At 40.6% G+C, this 19,484-nt stretch overlaps 1 protein-coding gene across 3 annotated transcripts; it reads right to left on the reverse strand.

Annotated features, from left to right (window-relative positions):
- Positions 1–18,799, reverse strand: LOC117295962 (bromodomain and WD repeat-containing protein 1-like). Of its 3 annotated transcripts, XM_033778799.1 has the most exons (9): positions 18,578–18,799; positions 17,922–18,091; positions 17,328–17,525; positions 16,004–16,142; positions 15,288–15,440; positions 9,638–9,685; positions 1,986–2,135; positions 712–850; positions 1–148 (listed from the first exon to the last, which is right to left on the reverse strand). In XM_033778799.1, exons 3-8 carry the CDS (start codon positions 17,354–17,356, stop codon positions 770–772), a joined length of 600 nt encoding a protein of 199 aa, XP_033634690.1. In that variant the 5' UTR covers positions 17,357–17,525; positions 17,922–18,091; positions 18,578–18,799; the 3' UTR covers positions 1–148; positions 712–769. The 3 variants fall into 3 exon arrangements, with proteins under 3 accessions (XP_033634690.1, XP_033634672.1, XP_033634682.1); XM_033778791.1 differs by lacking the exons at positions 1–148; positions 712–850; positions 1,986–2,135 and adding exons at positions 7,504–7,651; positions 8,215–8,353 and having other exon boundaries at positions 9,488–9,685; XM_033778781.1 differs by lacking the exons at positions 1–148; positions 712–850 and having other exon boundaries at positions 971–2,135.
- Between the last annotated feature and the right edge of the window lie 685 nt (positions 18,800–19,484).

Consider the following 19,484-nt stretch of genomic DNA (forward strand, 5'->3'; position numbering starts at 1 on the left):
AAAGCATTTCATCAACTGAGTAACGGAAGGGCTCAGAGTCTTGACAATTCCACAGCATTTGAGTAAGTTCTTTACATTGTTTGATCCAAGCTTTGGTGTCGTAGCTAGCGAGGCTTCGAATCCGCTTAGCAGGAGGTGAACCAAACTCCTATTGAAAGTAGAATGATATAGTTAAAGACAGTTGACACTATTGGTAATTGTCCACTGCCTTTAAAGCATCGGAATTCAAAATACACACTGTATGGGTAAAAAACAAAATTAATATTCTTTTATCCCCGATGCAAATTTAATATCTATTATATCATTGCGGTAAACATAGGATTTGACCTGCCTGTAGCTACCGGGCAGTCTCGGTAGTCTACTTGGTAAGACACTGCTCTAGAATTGCAAGGGTCGTGGGTTTGAATCCCACATGAGTAATATGCCTGTGATATTTTTTCACAGGATTCGGGAAACTACTGAGTATACAGTGCTAACACACATTGGTGTATGGGTAAAAAACCAAAATTCAGATAATAGTCTGAATTTTTTCATCCCTGACACCACAGTCATCAATCCTTGTCATTTGATTGGTGGAACACGTGTCACATGTCATAATTTATGATGCCATGTACTTACTGCTATGATGTGCGACACTCAAGATTTAATATAGGAGTCCTATATGGATAAATATAGGATACATGATTTTGTTTCATTCCAACCAAAACTTACCGCTGTCCGCTTTCTACTCGTTGCCGGTCGGTCTTCATCCTCACTTGAGGAGGTATCTTCAATCTTGACCAGTTCGTCTGCGTCCATCGCCCTCGTCGGTTTTTTGTAGACGACCATTGCATCCGTGCACTTTGAATTCCTGGCAAGGAAAAAAAAATCAAAGTTTAATTCCTAAGAGCACTGTATCCTATTAAAGAAAGATGGCAAATAACACAGTTTTCACAATGTTAAAATAAAACAGAATCTTACAAAACTTTTGTCTTCATCCAAGACCTAAAAAGACAAAAATTGCAAATCACATTTAAACAAATGACAAAATCCAGGTACATGAAACACTCTTTTCTTTGGGACAATTTTCACCTTGTAAACCACTACACAGTTCTATGTAAGGGAATTGATGGTGCTATGTAAGAGATGAGGTCACATACTTCAAAACGTAGCTCCACATACCTTGCAGGAACAAAATACTGAGCGCTTTGATGCGTCCCTAAGAACGTGATAAAGCACTACATAAGAACCTATTATTATTATTATTATTATAAGAGTTACTTCAACATAGATCTGTTATTATTGTAAGTAAACAACGAGCCACAACTCAGTGTGACTGGTACTCTGATTAAGTAATCCGTGAATACTTTATCAATACACAGAGGCGGTTACCAATGTGACACCAGGAAAGACTTCTGGCTCCACAAGATAGCGCCCTCAATGTCTGTAGCTCAACTGCAGTAGACTTGCCATCTGTCTCTTCTTCGTAAATGAACAGATAGAAAATTTGTGCTGATTGGTGTTGAGATGCATGTTTGGAAAACGCTTTTTTTTTGCAAAATTTTGTCAAATATTGCGGCCATTTGCAGCCGCTCTAGGCTCGAAGTACAAAGATTAATCGCGAGTTAGGACGAGTAACTCGTCCTAACTTAGAATGGGTTCAATGTGTCAAATCATCTATGGATGCCGAACTTAATTCGTCCGAAGTCCTAGGATTAATCCTAAGTTAGGAAGAGTTTAGTGAAATCGACGACAGGTCATCTTCAAAGTCAATACGTCAGTTGGTTGGACTAAGTGGCAGTAGACAATTATAGTTCTAAAAAATTGTGGGCATACTCAGAACAAAGTAAAAGAAAAACCAAGGGAAAAAAGATGACCTGGTGTCTGTAGTGTCCCAAAGTTCCCCATTCCATTAAAATCTAGTATCGTATATCTCTTTCCTTCAGTAGTCGTTGCGATTCCTTAATCGTATCCTTCCTCAACTCATCCAGCTCATGTGACCTCACCTGACCATGTGACCTGATCTCTTGATCATGTGACCTCTCCTCTTGGCCCCTATTGGTCATCAGGTCGTCAAACTCGTTCCTCCTCGTCTCCTTTCGCTCTTCGAACCTTCGCCTCATCTCGGCTCTCTTGCTGATGTATATAGCTCGAACCTGAGGATCCGGTAAGGCTGAAGGCAGAATACATCAGGCGTGTAAAGAAATGTTTGAAGTCTAAACTAAACGGGGGGAACATGATTAAGGCGATTAACACATGGGCCGTGTCTTTGATGAGGTACAGTGCGGGTATTGTCGAGTGGACTAAGGAAGATCTAGATGTCACTGACAGGAGGACAAGAAAACTAATGACCATGCATGGCATGCTACACCCGCGGTCAAATGTTAGTAGACTCTATCTTCCGAGGTCAGAGGGCGGAAGGGGGTTGCTTAGCGTGGCGGACAGTGTTAACATCGAGCGCAGAAGCTTGCATTGTCATGTCAGGAGGACCGAGGAGAGCTTGTTGAAAGTTGCACAAAGGTACACGAGGGCAGACGAAGTTGGGCCGAAAGAGTACAAGAGGGAAAGGAAGGAGGAAAGACATCAGGATTGGAGGAACAAACCACTTCATGGCCGGTTCTTGAGGTGTACTGAGGAAGTGGCCAGCAGCAAGTCATGGAATTGGTTAAAGAGTGGAGAACTAAAGAAGGAAACAGAGGGCTTGATTACTGCGGCGCAAGACCAGTCTCTAAGGACAAATGTAATGAAGGCAAGGATAGAGAAAGCAAACGTCTCTCCTATGTGTAGAATGTGCAATAAAGCAGAGGAGACTGTATTTCATATTGTTAGCGAATGCAGTAAGATGGCCCAGACGGAGTACAAAGGAAGACATGACAAGCTGGCCAAGGTGATTCACTGGGATCTGTGTAAGAAGTATGGTGTCAAAGTACTTGCGAAATGGTACGACCATGTTCCGGAGAAAGTTGTAGAGAACGACCAGGTCAAGATCCTATGGGACTTTAACATTCAGACCGATCATGTTATACAACATAGGCGTCCGGATGTTGTGCTATTAGATAAGACGAAGAAGATGTGTCATCTCATTGACATAGCGGTGCCAGGTGATATAAGGGTAGCTTCGAAGGAGATGGAAAAGATCGAGAAGTACCAGGACCTGGCCAGGGAACTTCGTAAGATTTGGCAGGTAAAGGTAAAAGTAGTCCCCGTGGTGGTTGGAGCACTTGGCACCATTCCCAAAGCACTGGGGAAACATCTAGATGAAATAGGGACAAATGTGAGGGTAGATCTATTACAGAAGGCAGCGCTTTTGGGAACAGCGAGGATCCTGAGAAAGACCCTTGAGATCTAAGGCTACGGGACGTAGCCCGGCTCGAGGAGTTACCGGCACAAAGGAAAATGAGATCTTTCTTTTGCATGCTGTGATAAAATGAAATAATAATAATAATAATAATAATAATAATAATAATAATAATAATAATAATAATAATAATAATAATAATAATAATAATTATATTACGCCCTCCTCATCGTTGATGATGGCATCGACGATGAGGAGGGCGTAGAGTTCACGGAGGAGGAAGTGCAGATTAAGGCTAGGCTTCAAGAGGTGATGGAAGCGGCGAAGGGGTCAAACGGGTGGAGTATTCCAGCTTTGCGCCGGGTCCCAAGGAAAAGGCTGACAGAAATGTCAGCCGTGGTAAGTAAAGTCCTTGGGTCGGTAAGTAAGGATAATTTATCGGAAACTAACCGTCTTATTTTTGCAGGGGCAGTTGTAGTAGGGGAAAAGTTAGGGGTAGAGGTGTCTCAACAAGGGAACAGTACACCATGGTGGAAACGTCGGCTGGAGGGTCAAATTAAAGATTTGCGAAGAGATCTCAGTAGAATAGAACAAATGAATAAGGGTTTATTGAATAGTTCAGACTTAAGGAATACAATTATGACAAAGTACAACGTCAAACGTAAGGGTGTGAGTGTTGTAATAGAGGAGATTAAGCAAAGGGTTAAGGCTAAGGCTGCAAAAGTGAAGAGGTATGACGACAGGGTTAGACAATTTCACCAGAATAGATTATTTAACACCAATCAGCGTCAGTTGTTTAAGGAATTGGATGGGAAGGCTGACAGCACGCAAGCGGTTCCGAGACCAACAGAGGCAAAAACTTTATGGGGTGGTATTTGGGACAAACCAGTAAAACACAACCGACAAGCGGAATGGCTAACAGATGTGAAAGATGAATTGAGAGGGGTACAACAGCAAGAAGGGTTCCAGATTGACGTGGACAAGGTTAAGAGACAGATAAAGAAGGTGCCAAATTGGAAAGCCCCGGGTATGGACCATGTGCATGGGTACTGGTTGAAGAACTTCCGTAGTTTGCATGAGCGAATGGCCCTACAATTGCAAGACTGTCTAGTACAGGGTAAGGTCCCATCTTGGATGACTGAGGCAAAAACAGTGCTGATCATGAAGGATGTCAAGAAAGGTAACATTGCCAGTAATTATAGACCAATCACGTGCTTACCTGTGATGTATAAACTCTTGACCAGTATGATTGCAGAAGACCTATATCGCCATATGGATGACCAGCAGTTGTTTCCGGAGGAGCAGAAAGGCTGTAAGAAGCGGTCCAGAGGTACGAAGGATCAACTTATCATCGATAAGGCTGTACTGAAGGACTGCAGGAGCAGAAAGACTAATTTGGCAATGGCGTGGATTGACTACAAGAAGGCGTATGACATGGTATCGCACACATGGATAATGGAATGTCTGGATATGGTTGGAGTGGCTGATACAGTAAAACGTCTTTTAGGTGAGAGCATGAAGACGTGGCGAACAAATCTGACAGCCAACGATGATAATCTGGGCAAGGTATGCATAAGAAGAGGTATTTCCCAAGGTGACTCTCTGTCTCCGCTGCTGTTTGTTCTTGCGATGATGCCCCTGTCGATGATTCTAAGGAAGGTGAGTGCAGGTTATGTAATGAAGAAGGACGGATGTAAGATCAACCATCTGCTTTTTATGGACGATTTGAAGTTGTTTGCGAAGAATGAGGCCGAGATCGACTCTTTGGTGCAGACCTTCAGGATTTTCAGTGATGACATTGGGATGCAGTTCGGTCTGGAGAAATGTGCTTCAATGACCATGAAGAGGGGGAAGAGGGTACATTCCGATGGCATTGCTCTGCCAGATGGTGCACAGTTGAGGGCTTTGGGTGAGGAGGAGAGTTATCGGTATCTTGGTGTACTTGAATCGGACCATGTCCTTCACAAGGAATCAAAGGTAAGGCTGAAGGCAGAATACATCAGGCGTGTAAAGAAATGTTTGAAGTCCAAACTAAACGGGGGGAACATGATTAAGGCGATTAACACATGGGCCGTGTCTTTGATGAGGTACAGTGCGGGTATTGTCGAGTGGACTAAGGAAGGTCTAGATGTCACTGACAGGAGGACAAGAAAACTAATGACCATGCATGGCATGCTACACCCGCGGTCAAATGTTAGTAGACTCTATCTTCCGAGGTCAGAGGGCGGAAGGGGGTTGCTTAGCGTGGCGGACAGTGTTAACATCGAGCGCAGAAGCTTGCATTGTCATGTCAGGAGGACCGAGGAGAGCTTGTTGAAAGTTGCACAAAGGTACACGAGGGCAGACGAAGTTGGGCCGAAAGAGTACAAGAGGGAAAGGAAGGAGGAAAGACATCAAGATTGGAGGAACAAACCACTTCATGGCCGGTTCTTGAGGTGTACTGAGGAAGTGGCCAGCAGCAAGTCATGGAATTGGTTAAAGAGTGGAGAACTAAAGAAGGAAACAGAGGGCTTGATTACTGCGGCGCAAGACCAGTCTCTAAGGACAAATGTAATGAAGGCAAGGATAGAGAAAGCAAACGTCTCTCCTATGTGTAGAATGTGCAATAAAGCAGAGGAGACTGTATTTCATATTGTTAGCGAATGCAGTAAGATGGCCCAGACGGAGTACAAAGGAAGACATGACAAGCTGGCCAAGGTGATTCACTGGGATCTGTGTAAGAAGTATGGTGTCAAAGTACTTGCGAAATGGTACGACCATGTTCCGGAGAAAGTTGTAGAGAACGACCAGGTCAAGATCCTATGGGACTTTAACATTCAGACCGATCATGTTATACAACATAGGCGTCCGGATGTTGTGCTATTAGATAAGACGAAGAAGATGTGTCATCTCATTGACATAGCGGTGCCAGGTGATGTAAGGGTAGCTTCGAAGGAGATGGAAAAGATCGAGAAGTACCAGGACCTGGCCAGGGAACTTCGTAAGATTTGGCAGGTAAAGGTAAAAGTAGTCCCCGTGGTGGTTGGAGCACTTGGCACCATTCCCAAAGCACTGGGGAAACATCTAGATGAAATAGGGACAAATGTGAGGGTAGATCTATTACAGAAGGCAGCGCTTTTGGGAACAGCGAGGATCCTGAGAAAGACCCTTGAGATCTAAGGCTACGGGACGTAGCCCGGCTCGAGGAGTTACCGGCACAAAGGAAAATGAGATCTTTCTTTTGCATGCTGTGATAAAATGAAATAATAATAATAATAATAATAATAATAATAATAATAATAATAATAATAATAATAATAATAATAATAACCCGTTTTTATACATGCTATATAGCACTTTTCACACCTGGAGGGCGTCCCAAAGCGCTTCACATTATAACCCCTGGTCACTGGGCCTTAACTCACTCCTTAAACCATCTCAGCTCCCTGGTGGGGAGTATGCAGCCTGTGCAACAATGCGCTACTAGGCTAAATCAATCACAAGAACCATCTCTGCCCTAACAGGTACCCATTTACACCTGGGTGGAGAGAAGTAATTATAGTGAAGTGTCTGGCTCAGGGACCAGGATTAACATTTATCATGTTTATTGTTTTCCTTGTATCTTACAAAATTGGTTTTAATTGAGTTAAATGGACCATTCCAAAATCTAAAGCCATGTCGAACTGTCTTTGGTGGGAAACATCAATTAGTGTTTTGAGTATTAATATGGAGTTGTAGGCCCCTATTTTTCATTATGCAGTTTTACTCCAAACCTATGGGATGCAAGATGTTTCAGCTAGGAAATACATCGCGATATTGCGATACTTAATCCATATCGCGATATATCGATTTTTCGATTAAAACCAAATCGATCCGATTTCGAAATCGTTTCCAAATTAGTATCGCGATATTCGATAAAATCGTGGTACCGCTCAAGCTTACATATTACTCAGTTGGGATCTCAACCCATAACCTTTGTAATTCTAGAGCTGATGTGTTTACTACTAGTGTACCATCGAGATTGTACAATCTGAATCCATTCAGCCTGCAACTGCTGCATAACGCAGATCACACTAAAGATAAAGAATACAACCTGGGAAACAGCAGTGATCCCCCTAAGTGGATGCATCTTTTAATTCAAATAATATCAATTGATCAATGGGAACCACAAGGGAACTGACATGGTAAAAAGTAAAATAAAATAAAATAATAAATAATGAAATAAAAATAATAATTACTTACCGGATAAAGCATTTCATCAACTGAGTAACGGAAGGGCTCAGAGTCTTGACAATTCCACAGCATTTGAGTAAGTTCTTTACATTGTTTGATCCAAGCTTTGGTGTCGTAGCTAGCGAGGCTTCGAATCCGCTTAGCAGGAGGTGAACCAAACTCCTATTGAAAGTAGAATGATATAGTTAAAGACAGTTGACACTATTGGTAATTGTCCACTGCCTTTAAAGCATCGGAATTCAAAATACACACTGTATGGGTAAAAAACAAAATTAATATTCTTTTATCCCCGATGCAAATTTAATATCTATTATATCATTGCGGTAAACATAGGATTTGACCTGCCTGTAGCTACCGGGCAGTCTCGGTAGTCTACTTGGTAAGACACTGCTCTAGAATTGCAAGGGTCGTGGGTTTGAATCCCACATGAGTAATATGCCTGTGATATTTTTTCACAGGATTCGGGAAACTACTGAGTATACAGTGCTAACACACATTGGTGTATGGGTAAAAAACCAAAATTCAGATAATAGTCTGAATTTTTTCATCCCTGACACCACAGTCATCAATCCTTGTCATTTGATTGGTGGAACACGTGTCACATGTCATAATTTATGATGCCATGTACTTACTGCTATGATGTGCGACACTCAAGATTTAATATAGGAGTCCTATATGGATAAATATAGGATACATGATTTTGTTTCATTCCAACCAAAACTTACCGCTGTCCGCTTTCTACTCGTTGCCGGTCGGTCTTCATCCTCACTTGAGGAGGTATCTTCAATCTTGACCAGTTCGTCTGCGTCCATCGCCCTCGTCTGTTTTTTGTAGACGACCATTGCATCCGTGCACTTTGAATTCCTGGCAAGGAAAAAAAAATCAAAGTTTAATTCCTAAGAGCACTGTATCCTATTAAAGAAAGATGGCAAATAACACAGTTTTCACAATGTTAAAATAAAACAGAATCTTACAAAACTTTTGTCTTCATCCAAGACCTACAAAGACAAAAATTGCAAATCACATTTAAACAAATGACAAAATCCAGGTACATGAAACACTCTTTTCTTTGGGACAATTTTCACCTTGTAAACCACTACACAGTTCTATGTAAGGGAATTGATGGTGCTATGTAAGAGATGAGGTCACATACTTCAAAACGTAGCTCCACATACCTTGCAGGAACAAAATACTGAGCGCTTTGATGCGTCCCTAAGAACGTGATAAAGCACTACATAAGAACCTATTATTATTATTATTATTATAAGAGTTACTTCAACATAGATCTGTTATTATTGTAAGTAAACAACGAGCCACAACTCAGTGTGACTGGTACTCTGATTAAGTAATCCGTGAATACTTTATCAATACACAGAGGCGGTTACCAATGTGACACCAGAAAGACTTCTGGCTCCACAAGATAGCGCCCTCAATGTCTGTAGCTCAACTGCAGTAGACTTGCCATCTGTCTCTTCTTCGTAAATGAACAGATAGAAAATTTGTGCTGATTGGTGTTGAGATGCATGTTTGGAAAACGCTTTTTTTTTGCAAAATTTTGTCAAATATTGCGGCCATTTGCAGCCGCTCTAGGCTCGAAGTACAAAGATTAATCGCGAGTTAGGACGAGTAACTCGTCCTAACTTAGAATGGGTTCAATGTGTCAAATCATCTATGGATGCCGAACTTAATTCGTCCGAAGTCCTAGGATTAATCCTAAGTTAGGAAGAGTTTAGTGAAATCGACGACAGGTCATCTTCAAAGTCAATACGTCAGTTGGTTGGACTAAGTGGCAGTAGACAATTATAGTTCTAAAAAATTGTGGGCATACTCAGAACAAAGTAAAAGAAAAACCAAGGGAAAAAAGATGACCTGGTGTCTGTAGTGTCCCAAAGTTCCCCATTCCATTAAAATCTAGTATCGTATATCTCTTTCCTTCAGTAGTCGTTGCGATTCCTTAATCGTATCCTTCCTCAACTCATCCAGCTCATGTGACCTCACCTGACCATGTGACCTGATCTCTTGATCATGTGACCTCTCCTCTTGGCCCCTATTGGTCATCAGGTCGTCAAACTCGTTCCTCCTCGTCTCCTTTCGCTCTTCGAACCTTCGCCTCATCTCGGCTCTCTTGCTGATGTATATAGCTCGAACCTGAGGATCCTTCAAGATCCCATCAAATTCTCCAGTGTCGATATCCTCCTGTTAGAGTTATGAAAAAGAAAGCAATTTGCACGATAATTTTTAAAGGGTTTTGTTACCTTTTGTAGATCAAGTTTTCGGCTATGACATGAATCCCTACTCACTATGAATGGAGATGTGATTTTCAAGTTAAGCTAACAACAGCTAAATACCAGTAACAAGCAATATGAAACAAATGAACATTTGGCTGGTAATCCTGTTTTCATCAAAAAAGAAAATTCATGCTAAGCAAATTTCCGTGCTTAGCAGCTCTATGTAATTGGGCCCTGTTCTTTTCAGAACCAACACTATTCACAAAACATTTTCCCGTGGTGCTACCGATAACCTCACCTATCTATATGATTAAAATAATTTTGAGATATTAAGAGATATTTATTAAAAAATTATAATTTTTACCTCATCGTCCAAGTTGTGTTTTGTATTTGGAGGTTCTTCTACTTCTTTGGCTAAATTATCCTTGTCAATAACGATCTCTTCATCATCTAGCTGCTCTTTGTTATAAAGGTCAACGACCACGTTGTCTTCAATATGTCCTGAAAGATCAGGGTTCACGGCTGGGTTTTCCTCTGAATTGACAACAAAATTTTATTACAAATAACCCTCCTACTTTTTGACCATTTATTATTATCCACTGTGGTTTGATTGATATGTTATGCAGTATGGCAAACCCTTCAGCAAGAACTTATGGGGTGGATATATGGAAGTTTCCCCAACAGACCTCGGTATCGTTTGAAAGTAATGTGCACAGCGCAAAGTTGAGCAGGGGAACGTGATAGTTGAACAACAACGCCTTGAACAAAAGACTAGTGCATCCCTCTGAAGTCAGTTAAATTCACAACTCTCACTATACTTAGAATGTTCATGTATTAAAAGTGCATTTGTGTTTTGTTTGTATGGGCATGCCTACCACAAGCTTTGGCTTTTCTGGTTATGCCCCCCCCCCCCCCATTTCCAATTCTCCTCAGTACTGTTCTTTGTCATTGTTTTTTTTTTTTTTTCTCTGTTGGACTGGAAATAAATGTCTTGAAATGAAATGAAACATTGAAAACTCACTTATGATATCTTGACGTTGTGGTCGAGTACGTCTGCTGAGGTCCGACTAGTCTCCAAGTCAGAGCCAGCTCTACCATCTTGCCGGCATCCAGCATCCCAAATCCAAACTTCTCATTGGTGTGGAAGCCAGCGCCGTTAATGTGCCAGCCAGACTCTTCCACATTGGGAATGTGGGATCCGTGAACAACGATGTGCTGTAGATCATGCCAGGTCAGATTTGGGCTGCAGAAGAAAGACAAACGATAGTATTAATATGACTATTATTATTAATAATAATAATAATAATAATAATAATAATAATAATAATAATAATAATAATAATAATAATAATAATAATAATAATAATAATAATAATAATAATAATAATAATAATAATAATAATAATAATAATAATAATAATAATAATAATAATAATAATAATAATAATAATAATAATAATAATAATAATAATAATAATAATAATAATAATAATAATAATAATAATAATAATAATAATAATAATAATAATAATAATAATAATAATAATAATAATTATATTACGCCCTCCTCATCGTTGATGATGGCATCGACGATGAGGAGGGCGTAGAGTTCACGGAGGAGGAAGTGCAGATTAAGGCTAGGCTTCAAGAGGTGATGGAAGCGGCGAAGGGGTCAAACGGGTGGAGTATTCCAGCTTTGCGCCGGGTCCCAAGGAAAAGGCTGACAGAAATGTCAGCCGTGGTAAGTAAAGTCCTTGGGTCGGTAAGTAAGGATAATTTATCGGAAACTAACCGTCTTATTTTTGCAGGGGCAGTTGTAGTAGGGGAAAAGTTAGGGGTAGAGGTGTCTCAACAAGGGAACAGTACACCATGGTGGAAACGTCGGCTGGAGGGTCAAATTAAAGATTTGCGAAGAGATCTCAGTAGAATAGAACAAATGAATAAGGGTTTATTGAATAGTTCAGACTTAAGGAATACAATTATGACAAAGTACAACGTCAAACGTAAGGGTGTGAGTGTTGTAATAGAGGAGATTAAGCAAAGGGTTAAGGCTAAGGCTGCAAAAGTGAAGAGGTATGACGACAGGGTTAGACAATTTCACCAGAATAGATTATTTAACACCAATCAGCGTCAGTTGTTTAAGGAATTGGATGGGAAGGCTGACAGCACGCAAGCGGTTCCGAGACCAACAGAGGCAAAAACTTTCTGGGGTGGTATTTGGGACAAACCAGTAAAACACAACCGACAAGCGGAATGGCTAACAGATGTGAAAGATGAATTGAGAGGGGTACAACAGCAAGAAGGGTTCCAGATTGACGTGGACAAGGTTAAGAGACAGATAAAGAAGGTGCCAAATTGGAAAGCCCCGGGTATGGACCATGTGCATGGGTACTGGTTGAAGAACTTCCGTAGTTTGCATGAGCGAATGGCCCTACAATTGCAAGACTGTCTAGTACAGGGTAAGGTCCCATCTTGGATGACTGAGGCAAAAACAGTGCTGATCATGAAGGATGTCAAGAAAGGTAACATTGCCAGTAATTATAGACCAATCACGTGCTTACCTGTGATGTATAAACTCTTGACCAGTATGATTGCAGAAGACCTATATCGCCATATGGATGACCAGCAGTTGTTTCCGGAGGAGCAGAAAGGCTGTAAGAAGCGGTCCAGAGGTACGAAGGATCAACTTATCATCGATAAGGCTGTACTGAAGGACTGCAGGAGCAGAAAGACTAATTTGGCAATGGCGTGGATTGACTACAAGAAGGCGTATGACATGGTATCGCACACATGGATAATGGAATGTCTGGATATGGTTGGAGTGGCTGATACAGTAAAACGTCTTTTAGGTGAGAGCATGAAGACGTGGCGAACAAATCTGACAGCCAACGATGATAATCTGGGCAAGGTATGCATAAGAAGAGGTATTTCCCAAGGTGACTCTCTGTCTCCGCTGCTGTTTGTTCTTGCGATGATGCCCCTGTCGATGATTCTAAGGAAGGTGAGTGCAGGTTATGTAATGAAGAAGGACGGATGTAAGATCAACCATCTGCTTTTTATGGACGATTTGAAGTTGTTTGCGAAGAATGAGGCCGAGATCGACTCTTTGGTGCAGACCTTCAGGATTTTCAGTGATGACATTGGGATGCAGTTCGGTCTGGAGAAATGTGCTTCAATGACCATGAAGAGGGGGAAGAGGGTACATTCCGATGGCATTGCTCTGCCAGATGGTGCACAGTTGAGGGCTTTGGGTGAGGAGGAGAGTTATCGGTATCTTGGTGTACTTGAATCGGACCATGTCCTTCACAAGGAATCAAAGGTAAGGCTGAAGGCAGAATACATCAGGCGTGTAAAGAAATGTTTGAAGTCCAAACTAAACGGGGGGAACATGATTAAGGCGATTAACACATGGGCCGTGTCTTTGATGAGGTACAGTGCGGGTATTGTCGAGTGGACTAAGGAAGGTCTAGATGTCACTGACAGGAGGACAAGAAAACTAATGACCATGCATGGCATGCTACACCCGCGGTCAAATGTTAGTAGACTCTATCTTCCGAGGTCAGAGGGCGGAAGGGGGTTGCTTAGCGTGGCGGACAGTGTTAACATCGAGCGCAGAAGCTTGCATTGTCATGTCAGGAGGACCGAGGAGAGCTTGTTGAAAGTTGCACAAAGGTACACGAGGGCAGACGAAGTTGGGCCGAAAGAGTACAAGAGGGAAAGGAAGGAGGAAAGACATCAAGATTGGAGGAACAAACCACTTCATGGCCGGTTCTTGAGGTGTACTGAGGAAGTGGCCAGCAGCAAGTCATGGAATTGGTTAAAGAGTGGAGAACTAAAGAAGGAAACAGAGGGCTTGATTACTGCGGCGCAAGACCAGTCTCTAAGGACAAATGTAATGAAGGCAAGGATAGAGAAAGCAAACGTCTCTCCTATGTGTAGAATGTGCAATAAAGCAGAGGAGACTGTATTTCATATTGTTAGCGAATGCAGTAAGATGGCCCAGACGGAGTACAAAGGAAGACATGACAAGCTGGCCAAGGTGATTCACTGGGATCTATGTAAGAAGTATGGTGTCAAAGTACTTGCGAAATGCGAAATGGTACGACCATGTTCCGGAGAAAGTTGTAGAGAACGACCAGGTCAAGATCCTATGGGACTTTAACATTCAGACCGATCATGTTATACAACATAGGCGTCCGGATGTTGTGCTATTAGATAAGACGAAGAAGATGTGTCATCTCATTGACATAGCGGTGCCAGGTGATGTAAGGGTAGCTTCGAAGGAGATGGAAAAGATCGAGAAGTACCAGGACCTGGCCAGGGAACTTCGTAAGATTTGGCAGGTAAAGGTAAAAGTAGTCCCCGTGGTGGTTGGAGCACTTGGCACCATTCCCAAAGCACTGGGGAAACATCTAGATGAAATAGGGACAAATGTGAGGGTAGATCTATTACAGAAGGCAGCGCTTTTGGGAACAGCGAGGATCCTGAGAAAGACCCTTGAGATCTAAGGCTACGGGACGTAGCCCGGCTCGAGGAGTTACCGGCACAAAGGAAAATGAGATCTTTCTTTTGCATGCTGTGATAAAATGAAATAATAATAATAATAATAATAATAATAATAATAATAATAATAATAATAATAATAATAATAATAATAACCCGTTTTTATACATGCTATATAGCACTTTTCACACCTGGAGGGCGTCCCAAAGCGCTTCACATTATAACCCCTGGTCACTGGGCCTTAACTCACTCCTTAAACCATCTCAGCTCCCTGGTGGGGAGTATGCAGCCTGTGCAACAATGCGCTACTAGGCTAAATCAATCACAAGAACCATCTCTGCCCTAACAGGTACCCATTTACACCTGGGTGGAGAGAAGTAATTATAGTGAAGTGTCTGGCTCAGGGACCAGGATTAACATTTATCATGTTTATTGTTTTCCTTGTATCTTACAAAATTGGTTTTAATTGAGTTAAATGGACCATTCCAAAATCTAAAGCCATGTCGAACTGTCTTTGGTGGGAAACATCAATTAGTGTTTTGAGTATTAATATGGAGTTGTAGGCCCCTATTTTTCATTATGCAGTTTTACTCCAAACCTATGGGATGCAAGATGTTTCAGCTAGGAAATACATCGCGATATTGCGATACTTAATCCATATCGCGATATATCGATTTTTCGATTAAAACCAAATCGATCCGATTTCGAAATCGTTTCCAAATTAGTATCGCGATATTCGATAAAATCGTGGTACCGCTCAAGCTTACATATTACTCAGTTGGGATCTCAACCCATAACCTTTGTAATTCTAGAGCTGATGTGTTTACTACTAGTGTACCATCGAGATTGTACAATCTGAATCCATTCAGCCTGCAACTGCTGCATAACGCAGATCACACTAAAGATAAAGAATACAACCTGGGAAACAGCAGTGATCCCCCTAAGTGGATGCATCTTTTAATTCAAATAATATCAATTGATCAATGGGAACCACAAGGGAACTGACATGGTAAAAAGTAAAATAAAATAAAATAATAAATAATGAAATAAAAATAATAATTACTTACCGGATAAAGCATTTCATCAACTGAGTAACGGAAGGGCTCAGAGTCTTGACAATTCCACAGCATTTGAGTAAGTTCTTTACATTGTTTGATCCAAGCTTTGGTGTCGTAGCTAGCGAGGCTTCGAATCCGCTTAGCAGGAGGTGAACCAAACTCCTATTGAAAGTAGAATGATATAGTTAAAGACAGTTGACACTATTGGTAATTGTCCACTGCCTTTAAAGCATCGGAATTCAAAATACACACTGTATGGGTAAAAAACAAAATTAATATTCTTTTATCCCCGATGCAAATTTAATATCTATTATATCATTGCGGTAAACATAGGATTTGACCTGCCTGTAGCTACCGGGCAGTCTCGGTAGTCTACTTGGTAAGACACTGCTCTAGAATTGCAAGGGTCGTGGGTTTGAATCCCACATGAGTAATATGCCTGTGATATTTTTTCACAGGATTCGGGAAACTACTGAGTATACAGTGCTAACACACATTGGTGTATGGGTAAAAAACCAAAATTCAGATAATAGTCTGAATTTTTTCATCCCTGACACCACAGTCATCAATCCTTGTCATTTGATTGGTGGAACACGTGTCACATGTCATAATTTATGATGCCATGTACTTACTGCTATGATGTGCGACACTCAAGATTTAATATAGGAGTCCTATATGGATAAATATAGGATACATGATTTTGTTTCATTCCAACCAAAACTTACCGCTGTCCGCTTTCTACTCGTTGCCGGTCGGTCTTCATCCTCACTTGAGGAGGTATCTTCAATCTTGACCAGTTCGTCTGCGTCCATCGCCCTCGTCTGTTTTTTGTAGACGACCATTGCATCCGTGCACTTTGAATTCCTGGCAAGGAAAAAAAAATCAAAGTTTAATTCCTAAGAGCACTGTATCCTATTAAAGAAAGATGGCAAATAACACAGTTTTCACAATGTTAAAATAAAACAGAATCTTACAAAACTTTTGTCTTCATCCAAGACCTAAAAAGACAAAAATTGCAAATCACATTTAAACAAATGACAAAATCCAGGTACATGAAACACTCTTTTCTTTGGGACAATTTTCACCTTGTAAACCACTACACAGTTCTATGTAAGGGAATTGATGGTGCTATGTAAGAGATGAGGTCACATACTTCAAAACGTAGCTCCACATACCTTGCAGGAACAAAATACTGAGCGCTTTGATGCGTCCCTAAGAACGTGATAAAGCACTACATAAGAACCTATTATTATTATTATTATTATAAGAGTTACTTCAACATAGATCTGTTCAAAAGTTCACTTAAATCATATGTTATAAAGCCTAATAATCATTATCATTATTATTGTAAGTAAACAACGAGCCACAACTCAGTGTGACTGGTACTCTGATTAAGTAATCCGTGAATACTTTATCAATACACAGAGGCGGTTACCAATGTGACACCAGGAAAGACTTCTGGCTCCACAAGATAGCCCCCTCAATGTCTGTAGCTCAACTGCAGTAGACTTGCCATCTGTCTCTTCTTCGTAAATGAACAGATAGAAAATTTGTGCTGATTGGTGTTGAGATGCATGTTTGGAAAACGCTTTTTTTTTGCAAAATTTTGTCAAATATTGCGGCCATTTGCAGCCGCTCTAGGCTCGAAGTACAAAGATTAATCGCGAGTTAGGACGAGTAACTCGTCCTAACTTAGAATGGGTTCAATGTGTCAAATCATCTATGGATGCCGAACTTAATTCGTCCGAAGTCCTAGGATTAATCCTAAGTTAGGAAGAGTTTAGTGAAATCGACGACAGGTCATCTTCAAAGTCAATACGTCAGTTGGTTGGACTAAGTGGCAGTAGACAATTATAGTTCTAAAAAATTGTGGGCATACTCAGAACAAAGTAAAAGAAAAACCAAGGGAAAAAAGATGACCTGGTGTCTGTAGTGTCCCAAAGTTCCCCATTCCATTAAAATCTAGTATCGTATATCTCTTTCCTTCAGTAGTCGTTGCGATTCCTTAATCGTATCCTTCCTCAACTCATCCAGCTCATGTGACCTCACCTGACCATGTGACCTGATCTCTTGATCATGTGACCTCTCCTCTTGGCCCCTATTGGTCATCAGGTCGTCAAACTCGTTCCTCCTCGTCTCCTTTCGCTCTTCGAACCTTCGCCTCATCTCGGCTCTCTTGCTGATGTATATAGCTCGAACCTGAGGATCCTTCAAGATCCCATCAAATTCTCCAGTGTCGATATCCTCCTGTTAGAGTTATGAAAAAGAAAGCAATTTGCACGATAATTTTTAAAGGGTTTTGTTACCTTTTGTAGATCAAGTTTTCGGCTATGACATGAATCCCTACTCACTATGAATGGAGATGTGATTTTCAAGTTAAGCTAACAACAGCTAAATACCAGTAACAAGCAATATGAAACAAATGAACATTTGGCTGGTAATCCTGTTTTCATCAAAAAAGAAAATTCATGCTAAGCAAATTTCCGTGCTTAGCAGCTCTATGTAATTGGGCCCTGTTCTTTTCAGAACCAACACTATTCACAAAACATTTTCCCGTGGTGCTACCGATAACCTCACCTATCTATATGATTAAAATAATTTTGAGATATTAAGAGATATTTATTAAAAAATTATAATTTTTACCTCATCGTCCAAGTTGTGTTTTGTATTTGGAGGTTCTTCTACTTCTTTGGCTAAATTATCCTTGTCAATAACGATCTCTTCATCATCTAGCTGCTCTTTGTTATAAAGGTCAACGACCACGTTGTCTTCAATATGTCCTGAAAGATCAGGGTTCACGGCTGGGTTTTCCTCTGAATTGACAACAAAATTTTATTACAAATAACCCTCCTACTTTTTGACCATTTATTATTATCCACTGTGGTTTGATTGATATGTTATGCAGTATGGCAAACCCTTCAGCAAGAACTTATGGGGTGGATATATGGAAGTTTCCCCAACAGACCTCGGTATCGTTTGAAAGTAATGTGCACAGCGCAAAGTTGAGCAGGGGAACGTGATAGTTGAACAACAACGCCTTGAACAAAAGACTAGTGCATCCCTCTGAAGTCAGTTAAATTCACAACTCTCACTATACTTAGAATGTTCATGTATTAAAAGTGCATTTGTGTTTTATTTGTATGGGCATGCCTACCACAAGCTTTGGCTTTTCTGGTTATGCCCCCCCCCCCCCCATTTCCAATTCTCCTCAGTACTGTTCTTTGTCATTGTTTTTTTTTTTCTCCTCTGTTGGAACGGAAATAAATGTCTTGAAATGAAATGAAACATTGAAAACTCACTTATGATATCTTGACGTTGTGGTCGAGTACGTCTGCTGAGGTCCGACTAGTCTCCAAGTCAGAGCCAGCTCTACCATCTTGCCGGCATCCAGCATCCCAAATCCAAACTTCTCATTGGTGTGGAAGCCAGCGCCGTTAATGTGCCAGCCAGACTCTTCCACATTGGGAATGTGGGATCCGTGAACAACGATGTGCTGTAGATCATGCCAGGTCAGATTTGGGCTGCAGAAGAAAGACAAACGATAGTATTAATATGACTATTATTATTAATAATAATAATAATAATAATAATAATAATAATAATAATAATAATAATAATAATAATAATAATAATAATAATAATAATAATAATAATAATAATAATAATAATAATAATAATAATAATAATAATAATAATAATAATAATAATAATAATAATAATAATAATAATAATAATAATAATAATAATAATAATAATAATAATAATAATAATAATAATAATAATAATAATAATAATAATAATAATAATAATAATAATAATAATAATAATAATTATATTACGCCCTCCTCATCGTTGATGATGGCATCGACGATGAGGAGGGCGTAGAGTTCACGGAGGAGGAAGTGCAGATTAAGGCTAGGCTTCAAGAGGTGATGGAAGCGGCGAAGGGGTCAAACGGGTGGAGTATTCCAGCTTTGCGCCGGGTCCCAAGGAAAAGGCTGACAGAAATGTCAGCCGTGGTAAGTAAAGTCCTTGGGTCGGTAAGTAAGGATAATTTATCGGAAACTAACCGTCTTATTTTTGCAGGGGCAGTTGTAGTAGGGGAAAAGTTAGGGGTAGAGGTGTCTCAACAAGGGAACAGTACACCATGGTGGAAACGTCGGCTGGAGGGTCAAATTAAAGATTTGCGAAGAGATCTCAGTAGAA

The sequence above is a fragment of the Asterias rubens genome, chromosome 1 (genome assembly GCF_902459465.1).
Source record: "Asterias rubens chromosome 1, eAstRub1.3, whole genome shotgun sequence".
NCBI classification, from domain to species: domain Eukaryota; kingdom Metazoa; phylum Echinodermata; class Asteroidea; order Forcipulatida; family Asteriidae; genus Asterias; species Asterias rubens.

Bases quoted from the DNA above. Each gene is read 5' to 3' on its own strand.
- LOC117295962 (XM_033778781.1), bottom strand. From the start codon at position 17,356: ATGATCAAGAGATCAGGTCACATGGTCAG. The intron at 15,441-16,003 runs GTAAGTTTTGGT...TACTTTCAATAG, and splicing joins CGAGTAGAAAGCGGACAGCG to GAGTTTGGTTCACCTCCTGC. The intron at 2,136-9,637 runs GTTCGAGCTATA...CCGGATCCTCAG, and splicing joins GGATCTTGAAGGATCCTCAG to GTTCGAGCTATATACATCAG.